Source organism: Lupinus angustifolius, chromosome LG02 (genome assembly GCF_001865875.1).
Source record: "Lupinus angustifolius cultivar Tanjil chromosome LG02, LupAngTanjil_v1.0, whole genome shotgun sequence".
Taxonomy (NCBI): Eukaryota; Viridiplantae; Streptophyta; class Magnoliopsida; order Fabales; family Fabaceae; genus Lupinus; species Lupinus angustifolius.
The window spans coordinates 20470178-20488566 of NC_032010.1; the positions used below are offsets into that span (position 1 = coordinate 20470178).

Consider the following 18389-nt stretch of genomic DNA (forward strand, 5'->3'; position numbering starts at 1 on the left):
AAGTTTTATATAATTAATAATTATGTATAATTGTATTAAAGTAATATATCTTTATCTTTTTTCGACTAGAGTAAAACAAAATGTTTGAGTGGTGTTCTGTTTTTTTAATTTAACTGTCCAATTTACTTCCCAGATTAATGTGGTTGAACCAGGTTTAACACGGTCGGACCAGAATTTCCCGATTCAAAGCGGTTCAACTCTAGCTCAGTTAAGACTACAAACAAAGCAATTTTCAAGTCCAATAAAAGGTTAGACCGGTCAGATTGTCCGGTCTGGCTCTCATAGCAATGGTTTGAACATATAATTCTATAGAGAGAAAGGAAATATAGAGAGGTGGGAGATGAGTATGTTTGATAGATGTAGTAATAAATTTTAGAAGATATAAAAAATATTTTTATTAAAAGAAAAGTTATAAAATTAAGTACAAAGTATTAAATTTATACTTACAATAAAAAAATTAAAAATATATTGACCATATAACAAAATATAAAATAAATATTGGAGAAGCATCCAAAATCTTTTTTAAAATAAAATAAAAAATTAAGGGATATTATTCATCAAGAAAATACCATACATATATATCAGTATAAGCATAGGGCATATCACACATAATTTTTCAAATAAAGACTAAGCCGCCTGAGTGGGTTCTACAAGAACTTAATATTTATATGTTTAAATATTTATATGATCTAAATATTATTTATTTATATTAATTTTTTAAAAGAATTAATGCTAATTAAATATGAATGATGAAGAATTAAGGAAAATTGTATAATTTTTATTTATCATTTATTTATATTAATTTTTTAAAAAATTAATGCTAATTAAATATGAATGATGAAGAATTAAGGAAAATTGTATAATTTTCATTTATCATTTATTTGTATTAATTTTTTTAAAAATTAATGCTAATTAAATATGAATGATGAATAACACATACAAATTATATAATTTTCTCTTTTAGAATTACAGATAAGACATATGAAGGGATAGATGTTGAATGAAAATTGAACATTAATGGCACTGAGTACCTGGCCTAAGCATAGGGAGAGAGTTTGATAAAATGATAAGGACTTCTTTGATTCATAGACTGATTTTGGGTCATAAGGAATGATCCTTTTTCCAATCTTTGTTGTCCTTTGCTTTGAGGCGAAAATCTTCCACAATGCATATCTGACATTTTAAACAGTAACAATTTCTAACCTTAATCATTATATTTAGTTTGGTCAAATAGTGATGCATTAGTTGCTTCAATTATCAACTACATAAATGGTATTCGTCTATGTAATTATCATGATTTTTTTATCTTAATTGATTACAATATCAATCTTATAAAAAATATGTTAATTGTCTTTCGAAAATTTTGATATGGTGTTGTTATGATTTAATTAACTTGTAATTCCTATAAGTAGGAGACCTTGTAAACAACTATAATGTACTTGTGAAAATTAAAAATAAAAAGATGAAAAAATAAAGATTTATTAACTTATAATTCTTATAAATAGGAATTGGCGAGATTGATTTTTTTAGTGTTCATATTTCCTTCAAATAGTATAAAATTTAAACAAGACAATCAATTTTAATTGTAAATAAAAGGTCTTTTCAGCTGACTTATAGAGATTATTGAAATGAATTATTTTTATTAATAAATTTCTTTGTTAAATATATAACTATAGTCAAGCATCTAATCTCATATTTAAAGAATATAATAATCTATTGATTATGGTTGACTTTTAGATTAACTTTAACTAGAAGACATCAGTTTTATGAAAATTGTTTTGTATGTTTGTATGAAATAAAAGTTTGTTTTATTAAATAATAGTACAAAAAATGTTTGTGAAAATTTTACAAAATCCCATCAAATTTTATATGTTTTGCAAGTAAATATTATAAACTATGTTTTGCAAGTAAATATTATAAACTATTTTTTCATCTTAATTACTTCTTAAACTTTAACTACTAGATAAATTGGTCCCTATATATATAATTTTAAATTACTAAGAATGAAATTAAAATTAATATATTAAATGGTTTAAGGTTAGATAAACATTGTGATGAGCATCAATGTAAATTAATGGAAAGTTACTTGGAGCTACAAAAACATGTTAAAATAGAATATCCCCATGCTCATGCATCAAAAATCGATCATGCCTAGAAAGTAACTGACATTGATGTTTGTGTTTCTAACGCTTGTAGGAGAGGATTTGATTGAAGTTTATATATTTGCACAAGTCTAAATGCTGGAGAAATATTGTTCCCTTTTCGTAGAGTTCCAATATTATAAGCAATAGCAAAAGATAAAGTAATTAGGAAGAAATAGTAGGTTAATTTCAATTTCATTGTTAATTAGTAATTTAAAATGTATTAATATAGGAACCAATTTTATCAATAGTTAAGTTTAAGAAATAATTAGGAAGAAAAAATAGTTTATGATACGTATTTACAAAACACAATAATTTAAGGAAGTTTTATGAACTTTTCCTAAAATGTTTAAACACACTCATCTCATATCTAGTGATGATAAAATGGACAATGTTTATGGGTCCATCTTTAATATGTTTGTTCATCTATCTGCTAAGCCTATGTGATACATATTGAGAAATGTGACTGACTCTGAGTTAAATCAATTATATTGTAATATGATTTAATATCTTATTTTTTAATATAATGTAATTTGATCAAGTTCATATAACATAAAAATATATTTTATTTATTCAATTTATCTGTTTAATTTCTTTTTGTTTTGTGTTATAATTTTTTTTTATTTATCAACTCCTATAACGGTAGTAGCCCAGCCTATTTTAAAATGAATATGTAATGAAAAATTCTCCAGAAAACGTAAATAAATATACTCACGTCCATTTTAGATTTGCAGACACTTTACTAACGCAGCGAAAAAACGGACCAAGTGATCCATTTTATATCACTACTACTGACCTTCTCTCATATATACATAAAACATTTTTTCATACGGACTACGTCATAAACAAAAAGTATACCATATTATTTGAATCACAAGGTCTAAATTATGACTAATTAGTTATATTCTGTATAGAAACACAGAATATAACTAGTTAATAATATTTTGAAAAGAGTATCATTTAACAATTAGAAACAATTTATTGTTTTCTTTAAACTTTAGTATATTCATTTATTGTTTAATTTTTCTATATTTTATGTATAAGCAAAAGTATTTTTTCAAATAAGGAACTAATCATTTTTTTTATAGTTCCCCTCCTAATACGTGTCACTCACAAGAATTGAACCATTGACATTTTTTATTTACTTGAAGATCCGTCTTATATTGCCAAAGTATTATATACCATTTAAATGTCAATGATCTTTCACTTTTAAATAAAATTAAAACACATCAACAATGAATAATATAGTGAGAAAGTAAAAAAAATTACTTGTAACAAATATTGAACTATCAGTTAATTTGTATTTTTAACTTACTTTTTTTTATTTCTTAGAGTGCCCTTAGGAAATATGAGTGTCACATTTTCAAATTAATTACTGTAGTTTCATTTTTATTTTTAAAATCGATCCTAAATACTGTGGGTTTGACTTTCCTGGATTTAAGTCACGTATTATTGTCCGTGTACATGACCTAAGTCACGTATTATTGTAACATATGTTCTGATTGATTTTAGAATAATTTTTGTTTGGGAAGTTACATTCATAACCCCACCCCTCAATCTCTTGAATCCGCAAGCTTGTATCAATTATTAACACTTGACTTTGATTTGATTCTTCTCTCCAGTTTCCACATTTTTATGTTATAAATACGTTGTGTTAGCAAATGAGGGTTCAAGCCTTACCATTACGCCTCATTATAAATGCATTGTATTAACAAAAGGAAATACTTGTAACAGTCAAAGCCATGAAATGATTTATTTTGACAATTGATTTAAGTTGATTCTTCACCCTTGAAAATGATTTAAAACAATGGCGACACCGGAAGATACAAAAAGTCAAAGGCATTTTTTTAGTACTATGAAGGGTGAATAAAGAATTAATCAATTTTAGATGCACGGTTACTCTTTCCAATAAGTATCACTTTCAGTGACAGAACCCTTAACATTTTAATCTCTGGAGATCTAGCAAGCATGACTAGCCCAACAACCTGTTAGTAAAAGTCAAAATCAAAGAGATTGAGAGAAAGGTGGGAGCACAAGATGGCAGCAGCTGCGGACGGTGGGTTCTCTAGTTTGGGGTAGAGCATGTAACAGGGAGCAGGCTAGGTTGAAGCTGGGGTAGAATGGAAGGGAAAAGGACAAAGAAAAATAGTAAAAAAAATGCATTTTTAAAGTCAAAGTCTTATTAGATAATATGAACTGCAGAATGCAGAGGTCCATCATCTTTAGAAGCCATGGGAAAGAGGTTAGTGATCTCTAGTTTAGGTACGTTTTATTTAAAATGGAACCGATATGTCTCTTGATGGAAGATGCAAATATGCAATTGATAAAAGAATATCCACTTGCTGGTTGAACTGCTCCACCAATAACACCAGCATCCAACACACGGATGTATAGGAAACAATGGGCAGGGGATTACACATCAGCTTTTCTACGTTACATTGTTGGATTATAATATTTTATTTCCAAGACAGCTTATAATTTAAATTGTTTTTAACCTAAAAAGTAGGTTTTTAAATGCAAAGTAAGCTGCTAATTCATTAACAGACCAAAGAAACTACCTCCTTTCTGATGGGACGTTCCCTTGAATTATCTATTAACAAATAAAATATTTCCTCATATGAGGACATAAATTATCTCATTCAGCCACTAAAATCATAACATGTGTTCTATTTGACTCTTTCTACAAAAAAAATCGAAAAATTAAAAAAGAAAGGACAATATCATGATTTTAGTAGTTGGAGATTATAACTTATAGCCTGATACGAGAAATATTTTATTCTCATATGTTTAACCCACTAATACTCCCTTACCCAGACTACTCTCCTCCCCTGCAATACACATATGATATATTTACATCTTAGCTACTAACAAAATGTCTCAAGTAAAAATACATTACTCCACAAGATTTCTGCATAGAGATTTTCAAATGTTCTCATAAAAGCTCTATGATATGAAAATGGGAAAGAAAAACCAACAAAGCAATTCATCCCAAGTGCTGGTGGTGTGTGTAGTGAATACTAAAACAAACAACTAATGTCGTCTATATTTGACTTACAAAGTAATTTAAAAATAAAGAATAAAGCAAATACAACAAAAACAAAGATTATAGAGAGCCATCAATGAGAGAAAGGATAGGTTGCTCAACTGCATCACATACGAGCAACGTAGGAGTTTGCCTGTGTAACATATCTCACCCACCTATGTGGCTCATGCGTTCCAAATTTCTTTGCTATTTGCAAGTATTTTACCTGCATTTAGGAAATCCATTAATCACTTTGCACATTCAAATAAATCGTTGTATTATTTTAGCTAGAAAAGCAGTTTTTCATGTTATTTTATTAATTTCTTTGGTCCCACCACCTAGGGTGTTCTACCAGGGGCCCAAGGTAAGGGAAATGGGGCATGAGATGGGTGGGGGAGATGCATCAGTGACATATCAGGGCGTTTGGAAAAGTAGAAAACTTATTTAGGCCTATGAAAATAACTTATGGCTTTTCTATTAACCCTTGTTAGCTTATGAAAAGAAGCTTTTTTACCTAATTACAAAAAAAAATATTGAATAACCGCTTAATTAAGCTGTTTACTCAAACACACCCCAAATCAAACACTCCCCGCGGGGCATCAAGATTCAAGACTAACATATGCATGGCTGAGTTATAAATTCATTTGCTTTTCATGTTCTTAACGAATATGAAGATTATACAAGGCATTTGACACTAGCTGAATTCCTAATTTAACTGACCCACAACTCCAGGCAGCTAGCAATCCTTACGAATGAAATGACATTTGCAATAAACATTGAGTACCACACCCCCTTTTATAGAAAAATCACATTCAGTATTTAATTATCATTAAAATCTAGTCCATGTTCAGAGATAACTGATAAGACTACAAGCATAATCAAATCAAATTTGTAACAAGACTGCTTAGAAGGGTACCAAATAGAAAACACAACACAGCAAATAGAAAACACATGACAATAGAGGAGAAACACAATAACACATCTGATGTGAGCCTATTGTTTATTGTAATAGAAAATGTGAGCCTGATGTAAATATAGTTTTAACGAGATATCGGAATGAAGACCATCAAATCGAACCTAGTAAGGTGTCAAATGTTTGGACAGAGAATGCCAACGATAGAGCAAAGATATTGGTTAAATCAAAATTAGAAATAAACATCAGAAAGTTGACATGATCACTTTACCTGAAGCCGTGACGCATTATACATAGGTATAGTAAATGTCATGCTAACAGGTCCAGCTTCTTTTGTTAAATTACCTATTAAAAAATTGCATAAATATGATATTAATCATTCAACCTAAGAAAAAACAAAAATCTATTGTGCATGCACCAACTTTAAGGATAAGTACCATGTGATTCCTGAGAAAAGGTTAACTTTGCACGTAGAGTATGCTCGTATCCCCCGACAATCTGTTTCGTTGCACTAATCAGTGACCATTTTCTCCAGAGAAAAAATAATGACCACAATCACATAATAATATACTTTAAGCTTGCTTTTGCAGAATGATAGTCAACAACATCCAAAAAAACTTGAGAAATGACAAGAAATATTGCCTTTTTTAAACTCCACTCTAGCTTCTTATTCGCTTCCTTGAAATCAGTTGTTTGTCCAACAGATCCTGGTTCCAGCTCAAAACTAACTCTGAAACATTTCCAGATAATAAATTAGATAATCAATTATAATACCAGTCGTCATTATACCATCTATGTGTATTTTCATACAAATAATTATGATTTCCCAAGATGCTGCATTTTAATTTATCCGTATGACATGTGTAACAAGCATTATATGCTCTAACATCTACAGTAGATTTTTTAAAAGTGTTCTTCAAACTACTTGATGACATTCCTTCAAAATTTATTATTTGCTTTGTTAGATTCTACCATATACAACATCGAGTGTTAGATATTAAACCATTCACGAACCTTTACCTAAAGGCCTAAGCATTTAGGAGAATCGCTTCTTGACATGGTAGCATTTGGGATAATTGCTCCTTGATCCTTACCACCCCAATCTTAAAAAGAAATTTGAACTTTAGCAAAAGGAAAAATGGGTTTGTGCATAGTCCACATTTCAAGATCAAGTGGCTCTACCTTGAAGGAGCATGTCCGATATAAAACTATTCACAGGCCTTCACAGTTCATCCACTAGTTTAAGATTTTAGGAGAGCTGGTCACATAAATGAAACGAGGTCTGTAATTCTTTCAATATTGATATAATGGCCCCTTGAACTCTTTTCCCAAACTAAAAATATCAATTAATATGAATAAATGTTGTGAGCTGAATGAGTGTGACAATGATCACAAAGAACCAATACAACAATTGATTCCATAATATCACAAATCATGCATATTTATTAACCGGTAATACTTATGTTTAAAATTTCTTTCAGCATAACAAAGGTTGAAATGCAATTGTTTTTAATCAATTGGTTTCAATTATTAAACGATATAATTAGTACCCCCAAATTTTATCTTAGAATCTGTCAACAATTTTAGTTTGGTCCATCTAGAGTTCTAAACCTAGCTCTACCCCAGTGCAAACCTATTAGGTGCACCTTTGTAAGACAACCATGGCCATGAAGATTTAATGACTTCAGTTTTAATGCATTAATAAGTTCTGTCAAAGTTAGTAATTTTAATGAAATCACAGTCAAAATTACTTTCCGGTAAATGGAATCACAATTGACCACTCATGCATAAGAAATAAGTGTAATCTTTTAAACAAAAAACGTGATAAATGCAATTAAGTTAAGAGTAAATTACATTGACACCCCCTGAGTTTTAGTGAAATTACACAAACTATCCCTCACTTTTTTACACCTACACAAACCTCCCCTAGTTTTTATATTTTCATTACACTGACCACCCCTGTATAAGAAATAAATGTAATCTTTTAAACAAAAAATGTGATAAACGCAATTAAGTCAAACAAAACATGATATATTGTAGAGACAAGTCCAAATAATATATGAGTCAATATTTCTTTATTATTTTTGGTTCGTTACACTATATTATAAGAGCTATTTAAACAATATTTCTTTAGAATTGTTGATGCATTTTGTAACAAAAAATAATAAAGATACATTGATTTGTATATTATTTAGACTTGTCTACACAATATATCATGTTTTGTTTAACTTAATTGCATTTATCACATTTTTTGTTTAAAAGATTACACTTATTTCTTATGCAGGGGTGGTCAGTGTAATGAAAATATAAAAAACTAGGAGAGGTTTGTGTAGATGTAAAAAAGTGAAGGGTGGTTTGTGTAATTTCACTAAAACTCAGGGGGTATCAGTGTAATTTACTCTTGAAGTTATTCAATGATATAGAGAGCATAGAACAAACCTGGTGGTAAATTGTGGTAGTGGCATCTGCACTTTGATAGTGTTTGCTGTTATACTTGAGGCAAACTCAGCACGTACTTTAAGAATCACTTCTGCCTGCATAGCAATCTTAACAGAGTTACTTAAATGCTAGGAAAGGCATATTTCTTTAAGATTTGAAAAAGAATGACCTAATTGGTATATGATAAAATATTTCAGAAAGGAAAATTATATCTTAATTTTTTCAGTTACAGTGAAGATCTCCAGCCTAAGAAGAGGGATATGCACACAGAGACCCCTCCATAAGGGACAGGAAACTTTCATACAACATCTTTGTGATTTGACACATTATAACAAATATAAAAGAGCAGACTACTGTTACCATGGTGCAAAAATAAATTATAAAAAACATGGAATTACGAGAATATTATTTCTCAACACAATTGCACCTCAAAGGATTGTAAGCCAAAAGACAAAGAATGAACAATATAACATTATTGAATATGGGGCATCACCTTAAGGGACCCTGCTTCTTCGATCAAAGCAGTAACACGAAAAGGGGGCCTAAATTCTTGGGTCATGCGGTAGTTCATAACTGGAAACTCACCATCCGGTGGTATCTACAATTGGCAACATGAAACAACTATTAAATTTAATAATCAAAAGGAAGGAAGGGGATAAATTAATTTCATATCTGAATTTGTTATGATCTTCAACACTATTTTGTACTTACCAGGGATAAAGTTCTATCCATATCGAAACTATCAAGACAAACAGATTCATGGAAATTACAGTCATCTAATATCACTGGTCCTGAGCCAGATGAACTTCTATGACCTGCTCTAGAAACAACCGAAAATAAGTTATCCAGGTAATTACAAATTTCCGGAGACCGCAGGAAATAATTGTTTCTACTTGATTCAATGAGAAAGTCTATGGAAAATATACAAAAGCAGTAATAATGAAAAGCTGAAGAAGCTAGCATAGTGCCCCCAAAGTTCAGTCAAAGACATAATGTGAAAAGTTCAGTGAATATTCAAAACAGATGATCATCATATATGTTGAAATATTAGTTGTTTTGAATTTTTCAAAACAGATGATCATCATCAAAAATAAGGGATTGATTATAATGAGACCTTTTCTCCTGTGGTTAAACCAGTAACCATTAGAATTTTGTTGACCTTGGCTGTTACACATCATTGGCCAATTGAGCAACTAGATGTTAACAATGCTTTTCTCAATGGTTTCCTAAATGAAGAGGTATGTATGACTCAGCCTATTGGATTTTAAAACAGTGACAAGACTCTAGTGTGCAAATTAAATAAAGCTATCTATGGCCTCAAACAAGCACCTAGGCAATGGTTTGAAAGGCTCAAAGGCTCTCTCATCAAACTTGGTTTTCAAGTCAGCAAGTGTGATAACTCTCTCTTCTTTCAATCCTCAGAGAAACATCAACTTTTTGCTTTGGTGTATGTAGATGATATCATTGTCACAGGGTCATCAACTCATCATGTTCAACAAGTCATTAAGGATCTTAGTAACACTTTTGCATTAAAACAATTAGGTCCTCTGGATTATTTCTTGGGAATTGAGGTCAAACACAGGAAAGATGGTTCTCTATTCCTGACTCAGTCCAAGTACATTAGAGACTTACTTTACAGAGCCAATCTTTCTTCTGCTAAAGCCATCAATACTCCAATGGCTAGTAATTGCAAGTTAACTAAGCATGGTACTGATTATTTTGAAGATCCTACTTTTTATAGGTCCATAGTTGGAGCATTACAATATGCCACTATCACTAGACCAGATATCACTTACAGTGTGAATAAGGTATGTCAATTCTTAGACAAACCTTTAAATTCTCACTGGACAGTAGTGAAACGTATACTAAGATATCTTCAAGGCACCAAGTCTATGGGACTAACTATCACTGCTGCTACTCACAACACATCTCTCCCTCTAGTTGCATATTGTGATGCAGATTGGGCCTCTGATATTGATGATAGAAAGTCTACATCTGGTGCATGCTTATATCTTGGTCCTAATCTTGTCACATGGTGGTCCAAAAAGCAGAACACTATTTCAAGATCAAGCACTGAAGCTGAGTATAGGAGTCTTGCTTTGGCTTCTCAAGAGTTAATGTGGATAGAATCTCTTCTTAAAGAAATCAGAGTTCCCTTCAACACTCCTTATATACTCTGTGATAATCTAAGTACAGTGGCTATGTCTCACAACCCGGTACTACATAGCAGAACCAAACACATAGAGTTGGATCTATATTTTGTAAGGGACAAAATTCAAAACAAGACCCTTATTGTGAAGCACATACCATCTGCATTTCAGACTGCTGATGTTTTGACTAAACCTCTTCCTCACAATCAGTTCATAACTCTTAGAAATCAACTAAGGATCCAAGATCATCATTCAAGAAGCTAGTCAATCTGTGCACCCTCAGCTTCAAGGGGGTATAATAGAATAATATAGTAGTTACGGTTGGATGATTAGTTAGAATGCTGTTAGGATAAAACTAAATCAGTTTTTATATAAACTGAATTAGTTTAAGTTCAAAGGGCTAGCTTTAGCACCTATAAATAATCATCCATTGTTCACTTTTCACATTATCAATTGAATAATAAAAGTTCCAATTCATTTCTCTTTACTTTCCTATTCTCTCTCTATCACTCCCGTTTCTCTTCTTCCTCATCTCTGGTTTCTCTTTCTCACATGGTATCACGCCATGGCTACCAATACTACGAACACTGGGATTTCTCCTCCGATTTCACCTTCCGCTGATGATCATCTGTTTTGAATATTTCATTGGCAAAGGGAAATTTAGACTCATTGAAAATCACATCCTTTGAGATATAAATTTTTCCATCTTTGGAAAGACACTTGTACCCTTTGTGATTTAGAGAATAGCCAAGAAAGGTGCACTCAGAGCTCCTAGGATGAAGTTTATGTTTGTTGTATGGTCTAAGCAAAGGGAAGCAGGCACATCCGAATACTTTGAGAAAATTGTAATCAGGTGAGTGACCAAATAGAAGTTGATAGGGTGAGTTGTGTTGAAGAGTAATGGTAGGAAGTCTGTTTATGAGAAAGACTGCAGTTATAAAGGCATGATCCCAATAATTCATAGGTAATTGAGCATGAGTGAGCAAGGTTAAACCAGTTTCAACTATATGCCTATGTTTTCTCTCAACAGTTCCTTGTTGATGATGTGTGTGAGGACAAGAAATCCTATGCACAACCCCAATGGTTTTAAGAAACGCACTAAACGGCCTAAACTCTCCACCATAATCACTTTGAACACTTTTAATAGTGGTGTTAAACTGGGTATGAACAAATTTCAAAAAATACTGAAACACTGATAGTGTTTCAGATTTCTGTTTTAACAAAAAAATCCATGTGTGCTTAGTGTAAGCATCAACAATGGAAAGATAATATCTAAACCCTGTGATAGAATGAACAGGTGCAGGACCCCAAAGATCAACATAGACTAACTCAAAGCAGGCATTATAAACAGATGTAGATCTAGGAGCATGAATTCTATGAGCTTTACCAACACAACATGAATTGCAAAATTCAAAGTCATTGTTATTTGCACAAGGAATCTTACAGAGTTTCAAGACATCCTTTACAACTGTGAAATGAGGATGACCTAACCTGTAATGCCATAAGGAATGTAAACTAGTTTTATTACAAGGATTAGAAACAGGCAAACCAGTACAATCCTTAGTGTGAGTAAAAGTAGATGGTTGACAACTGGTGAAGTTAGGAAGAAGACCATGGAAGGCATAGAGACCCTCCTTAGTAAGGAAACCTTGGAGAAGAAGTTCATTAGTAGCCTGTGATTTGACAAAACAAGTATTAGGATGAAATTCAAAATAACATGAATTGTCTTTTGTAAATTGGGATACACTTAAGAGATTTTTGGTAATGGAAGGAACATAAAGCAAGTTATTAAGAGATAATGACACAGTGGAGTTTAAAGAAGAAGTAAAGTGAGAATTGCCGACTGATTTGATGGAAATACCACTTCCGTTACCCATGTAGATTTGTTCATGACCAAATGTTTCAATAGGTTCATGAACCAGTGATGCATCAGCTGTGAGATGATTAGTAGCTCCGGAATCTGGATACCACGTTACAGGCTTGGAGTCACGTGAAGGAGGAGGTGAAGCTTGTTCTCTGTTGGCAACATGAGCTGACATAGGATAGTGATGATAGTTGGAGTGTTGATTGTAAGCTAGACCAAGCCCAAGAAGAGAATGCCTTGTGTATGAGGTTCCATAATGTCCACCATTCCCTGAATAAAAGTCAAGTATATATTCCGGATAGAAATGGGTCGGGTACCTGGACTGTCCATGTGTGTTCTGAAATGAATGAAATGCGGGATGACGTGTCTCATAACCAGACGTCATGTGAGGCACGTGTTGACCAGCTGGAGTAGCGTAGGATAGCGTCCCACCAAAGTTGGGCGGCGCATAGTAGCAAGTCACCACATCATGACCATGACGATGGCAATAAACACAAAACAGAGAAGCACCACCACGATGAGACCTGCCTCCTCGATAGCCACCACGACCTCCATAGCCACCGCGACGACCTCTCCCTCCACGGAAGTTGTTGAAATTACCATAACCTCCTGTGTTATGTGGCGATTCAGATTTAGGAGAGTAAGTTGATTGATGAGGCATCGAGGATCTAAAATGAGATGAAACCGGAGTTGAAGAAATCGGTGAATCAGAGGCAACATTCACTGAAAGAGCATCCGAGATAGCTTTCGTTTTGTTCTTTTCAAGTCTTGATTCAAATGTCAATAGAAACGATTCTAGGTTATGAACAGTAGGTAAATCCATTTGACTTTCAATTGAAGTTATCACCGGTTGATATTCTTCATTTAATCCATCAAGTATATAGTCAATGTGTTCAGATGAAGAAATTGGAGTTCCGATGAAGATGAGAGCATCTACTAATCCTTTAATTTTTGTGAAGTAATCCGAAATAGAGCACGAACCTTGTGAAATAGAACGGAGTTGAGAGCGCAATTGACGACTTCGAGCTTTTGTTTGAGAGTTGCAGAATGCATCCAACTCCTCCCACAGTTGCCATGAATGAACACATCCTACAACTCGCGGTTGAAGGCTTTCTGAAAGCGAGTTGAGAATCCAAGAGAAAACCGTTTGATCAACTTCCTCCCAGCGTAGATATGCAGGATTTACACGATTGATGAGTCTATCATCGTCATTAAGAAATCGATGTGGAATTTCCGTTCCCAAAACATATCTATTTGCTCGATTAGAGGTTAATGTGGCAAGCATGAAGTGTCTCCATACCAGATAATTTTTCTCAGTGAGCTTCATCGAAGGTAGAGGAAGAAGCAACGGTGAAGACACCGCTTGAAGCGGTGAAGCAGCGGAAGGTGAAATCGGAGGAGAAATCCCAGTGTTCGTAGTATTGGTAGCCATGGCGTGATACCATGTGAGAAAGAGAAACCAGAGATGAGGAAGAAGAGAAACGGGAGTGATAGAGAGAGAACAGGAAAGTAAAGAGAAATGAATTGGAACTTTTATTATTCAATTGATAATGTGAAAAGTGAACAATGGATGATTATTTATAGGTGTTAAAGCTAGCCCTTTGAACTTAAACTAATTCAGTTTATATAAAAACTGATTTAGTTTTATCCTAACAGCATTCTAACTAATCATCCAACCGTAACTACTATATTATTCTATTAATAACTCATAAGATCAACATATTGTTTCAAATGCTAAAAACCTAAAAATAGTAGATATGGCACTCATAAATGTCCACATTTAAAAAAATGAAAAGGAAAAAAAGAATTCCTAAGTATAAATTTTCAAGCATAAAGGAGAGCATGAACTGGAAATGAAAAACCACCAAAACTGAAAGAAGATACCGTAAACTGGTCCTTGGCCACTTCCAATGGCAAGATCTTCATTAAGAGCTAAACGAATTTCAGGATTGCCAGTAAGATAGCTCTTCATTTGTATTGTGCCATCAATCTCAGAAGTCAGTATATATCCCTGATTAAATCACATAAAAAACTAAGAATGATAAATAAAAATATGGCAACAACTTGAAAATAGAGCGAACAACAACCAGGCCTTATCACACTAGGTGGCATTTCAAAATATAAGTGAGAAAAAAATTTAACTGGCCTACTACAATGCATCACAAAAAATTCATTCAAGGTAACTCATAATGTTTCCTTAAACAAGTTAACCCTTTCCATCCTACATTGAAGAAGCAAACAATCCATAAATAGAAATTGGACTTGATGGTTCTTCACTTAGAATAAAATAGTTTCAAGTACTCTCAGGAGTGGGATCTGGTCTCTGATTGAAGACCATCAACATATTATAATCATTTTTTTCAGTTAATCATGAAAAGCATAAGCAAAACTTTTGTACTCATGAACATGACAAATCAAACAATATACAACCAAAATTGTGATATTCAAAGTCAAATAAGATGTATGTACTCACACTAGAGCTAAAAGTGATGCTGATTTTCTCAATTATATCTACAAAGATTTCCTCCCTTTTTCTACCCCCAGGCTCTGTTGCAACAACAGATTTTGTGACAGCTATCCCTGGCATTCTTTTAGTCCCTTGCTGTATGAATCAATATCAATGATTAATGGCATCATATATGAAAATGATAATTACATAAAACTACTAAGTTCCTATTAAACATTTTCATACTGCAAAAATTGAGGCAGGTCCAAGAGCTGGCAAACGTGCAGCATCAACAACAAGCGGCTCATTGAACACATAGGACTTCAACAATTCAGTAGATGTTGTTTGCACATAACCAAAATCCTGGATCAAATAATGTCATAAGTTTTCTCGTAAGTAAATTTTTGGACGTACAACTGATTGATTATAAATCTCAGGTCAAAGCAGTAGCGTAATAGTAAAGCTGACTGTTACTAGGAGGGATTGGCTACATGGATTAAATTTGAAAATAGGCATTTGCAGTTCATTTAAAAAGACAACCAAACGCAACATTAACGTCCAAAGAATTACTTCTCATGGATAGCAAGATAGAACTGACAGTGAAGAAAACAAGCCTCTTGTGAAGATTAGGTTTGTTAAAAAATACACACCAGGGAGATGGACTGGATAAAGAGACAATTTAATCCATTAAAGAAGCATTACAATTGTGAAAATATAGGACCACAATTAGGCTTTAGATAAGTAAACTCGTAAAGCACTAAACGGAGTAAGACAAAGCTCACAATAACTTCATCGAGTAACTCATAGACAAGCACAAAGTTCTTTCGCAACGAGTCTTCATTGAGAACTCCAAGATAATCTTTAGTAACACGAGCAATCCTTTGTAAAAGCTCCAAGACAAAGGAAGGTGATATATTCACTCTTGTAGTTGCAACAAACAATAATCCAACAACTTTCACATGAAAGTAATTTACACCATCCACATTCTGTCAATGAACAAACAAAAAAACATAAAAAAATCAGCAAATTCTACCAGAAGAGAAGCAAATGACATAACATGAACAGACATTCACAACTTGCACAAAACCCATTTCATGATATCTAAAAAAGAGATTTTAAAATTTGGGCAACTTCATATTTTTATATCACTATTACCAACATAAGAGCATGACAATAACAGATATTAACAATGGCGAACGATTCAAGAATTCCTGAATATGTTAAACAAATTGAAGGCGGAACATGATTAGCAATAATTAGAATTTAGAAGCATTGCTGGTCATTCATTTACCAAGTAGCAACAGACTGGGGGTCTCTCTTCCCCCTCCCATTTTATATTCACAATATTCTAAACGTGTCAACCTTTTCAATTTAATTATGGAAAGCAAGGGTGAACAATGAAAATAACTACTTTAAATGATAGAAAAAAACTGATCCAGGGGAAACAAGATGCAACTATAAGCTGTGTTACATGCTTCTTTCAAGCCCAAAGCACATTACAATATACACTTCCTGATTCAGACAGATAATACCTACAAAGACAGGTGGTGCCTCCTCCAACCCGCCATCTTCCCAAAACTTCACTTTACGGAAAAATATCTCGGCACTTCCTTTCTGCACCTCACCACGGTCTGCAACAAAACAAATAAGTAGCAAAGTTTTCCAGCATTAGAATTAGTCGAAAGGTTTTGGTTATATAATAACTCCCGATTTCTATTTTCTAGTGTAATGCTGTTCACTCCACTCCATTCACCCATCTCGAAAACATTTGCAGATTAGAAACAGACATATATTTGTAATTCCATTCCACAGCAAAACATAATGTTCTAAGCTAGTATTTGGTAAAACAAAACATATATGTTCTATCATATATTTCATTTACTTTACAAATAAGATACAACTGGACACTTGAGTAAAAAGTATAACATTTTTGTTCCAATAAAAGAGATGAAAATGGAACCAAAGAGAACATAACACAACATCCTTTTCTGTCCGTGCACCAAATATGACTCAAGGTTCAGTTTGCTTGACCAAGGAAATCTAAAATCAGAAGCAACTACAAAATAGCATGGGAATACAGCTTCAGGAAACTGAAGAAGAAAAAAAGGAACAAAGTAAAACCAGAAGAACCACATGATTTCAAATTATGGTTAATGCAACTCCATTGCTAACAAAAGTGAAGCAAGGAACCAATAGAAAACATTTCCATAGTGTATTACATCATAATATCTGAAACAGATCTTAACAATTATCAGCTGAAATCATAGTATTCCAATGTGATTGAGCTCGATCAACAAAATTCACATATCTCGTTAAGATAAATATTCAGATTGTGTTGATTTTGCCATGGAAGTAATAATTACGAATTAGGACGCAATCACGATACGATTATAGTGAGAGATCCGGAATCGTAAATCGCAGTGATAATGTTGATACGAATGAGTAATCAAGCTAAACTAAAACATTCGAGGTAAATAGAAAATCATAGAAACAGAATCAGATCTGAAAACAAAGAAATCGAAAATCGCAATTGAAAAGTGTGGTTGATAGAGAGATAGAGAGAGAAAGCTAACAGTCTCGGAAAACGATGTTATCGCCACGCTGCGAGAGGATGAAGAACTGTGAGATCATGGCTCCGGCGTCCCTTTTAGCTCGATGCACGCGCTTCCAGCAACTATTGCTTTCGTTATTTTTCACTTACAAATAAATATTTGAATTCCTTCGATAATTAGAGTCTAATAATTGTCACAATAAAGATTTATATTTATTGATTTCTATTAGCACATAATTTAAACTCAAACTTTTTATATAGTGTTGAATATAATTAACATTGTACTACTAATAACCCTCATCTTTCTTGATAAAAAATTAAATTTTTTTTAAGGTTTGTGGTTCTTTTTCTAATAAGTGTCATTTCTAATAATTAAACTCTTAATTATGTGGATTTAGTAGAGTTTTACACTATTAGAATAACACCGTGTTGGTCGGTTAAATATAATCTCAATAGTAGATAGTGTGCCAACACTGTAAAATTTTGTACATTTTTTTTAATCTTTAAAAAATATGATGATATAAAATAATATACATGATTTAAATAAGGATTAATATATGATATTAATATGAGTTAAATAATTCCTTTTTACACTCATCATTCATGTATTTAGTCATTAACTTAGAGAAAAAAACATATACATGCATAGTGTACGAATTTTATACATTATTATTGCATAATTTATTATTGATATTTAATTATTGTTGACTTTTCAAAAAAAGTAATTCAAATAAATAATAGATGATAGAATGAATGTTATAAATCTTTACATTTACAACGTATAGATTTTATAGTAGTAACTCCTAATAGTTTAAAAACCAAAGGATGAACATTATGGGCAGTACATGTTACAGAATTTTTTC

General features: G+C 32.5%; 1 protein-coding gene across 1 annotated transcript; it reads right to left on the minus strand.

The window, feature by feature from the left end:
* On the minus strand, nt 5017-17714 carry LOC109338469 (AP-4 complex subunit mu-like). The gene is made up of 13 exons (XM_019575727.1): nt 17549-17714; nt 16512-16606; nt 15758-15961; nt 15222-15338; nt 15003-15131; nt 14414-14540; nt 9227-9330; nt 9009-9113; nt 8516-8610; nt 6719-6806; nt 6514-6574; nt 6348-6421; nt 5017-5389 (listed from the first exon to the last, which is right to left on the minus strand). Exons 1-13 carry the CDS (start codon nt 17604-17606, stop codon nt 5291-5293), a joined length of 1356 nt encoding a protein of 451 aa, XP_019431272.1. The 5' UTR covers nt 17607-17714; the 3' UTR covers nt 5017-5290.

Coding starts and splice junctions, on each gene's coding strand:
- LOC109338469 (XM_019575727.1), bottom strand. CDS start 17,606: ATGATCTCACAGTTCTTCATCCTCTCGCAGCGTGGCGATAACATCGTT. Junction 15,962..16,511: donor AGGAGGCACCACCTGTCTTT/GTAGGTATTATC, acceptor GTTCATTGACAG/AATGTGGATGGTGTAAATTA. Junction 9,114..9,226: donor TGGATAGAACTTTATCCCTG/GTAAGTACAAAA, acceptor TGCCAATTGTAG/ATACCACCGGATGGTGAGTT.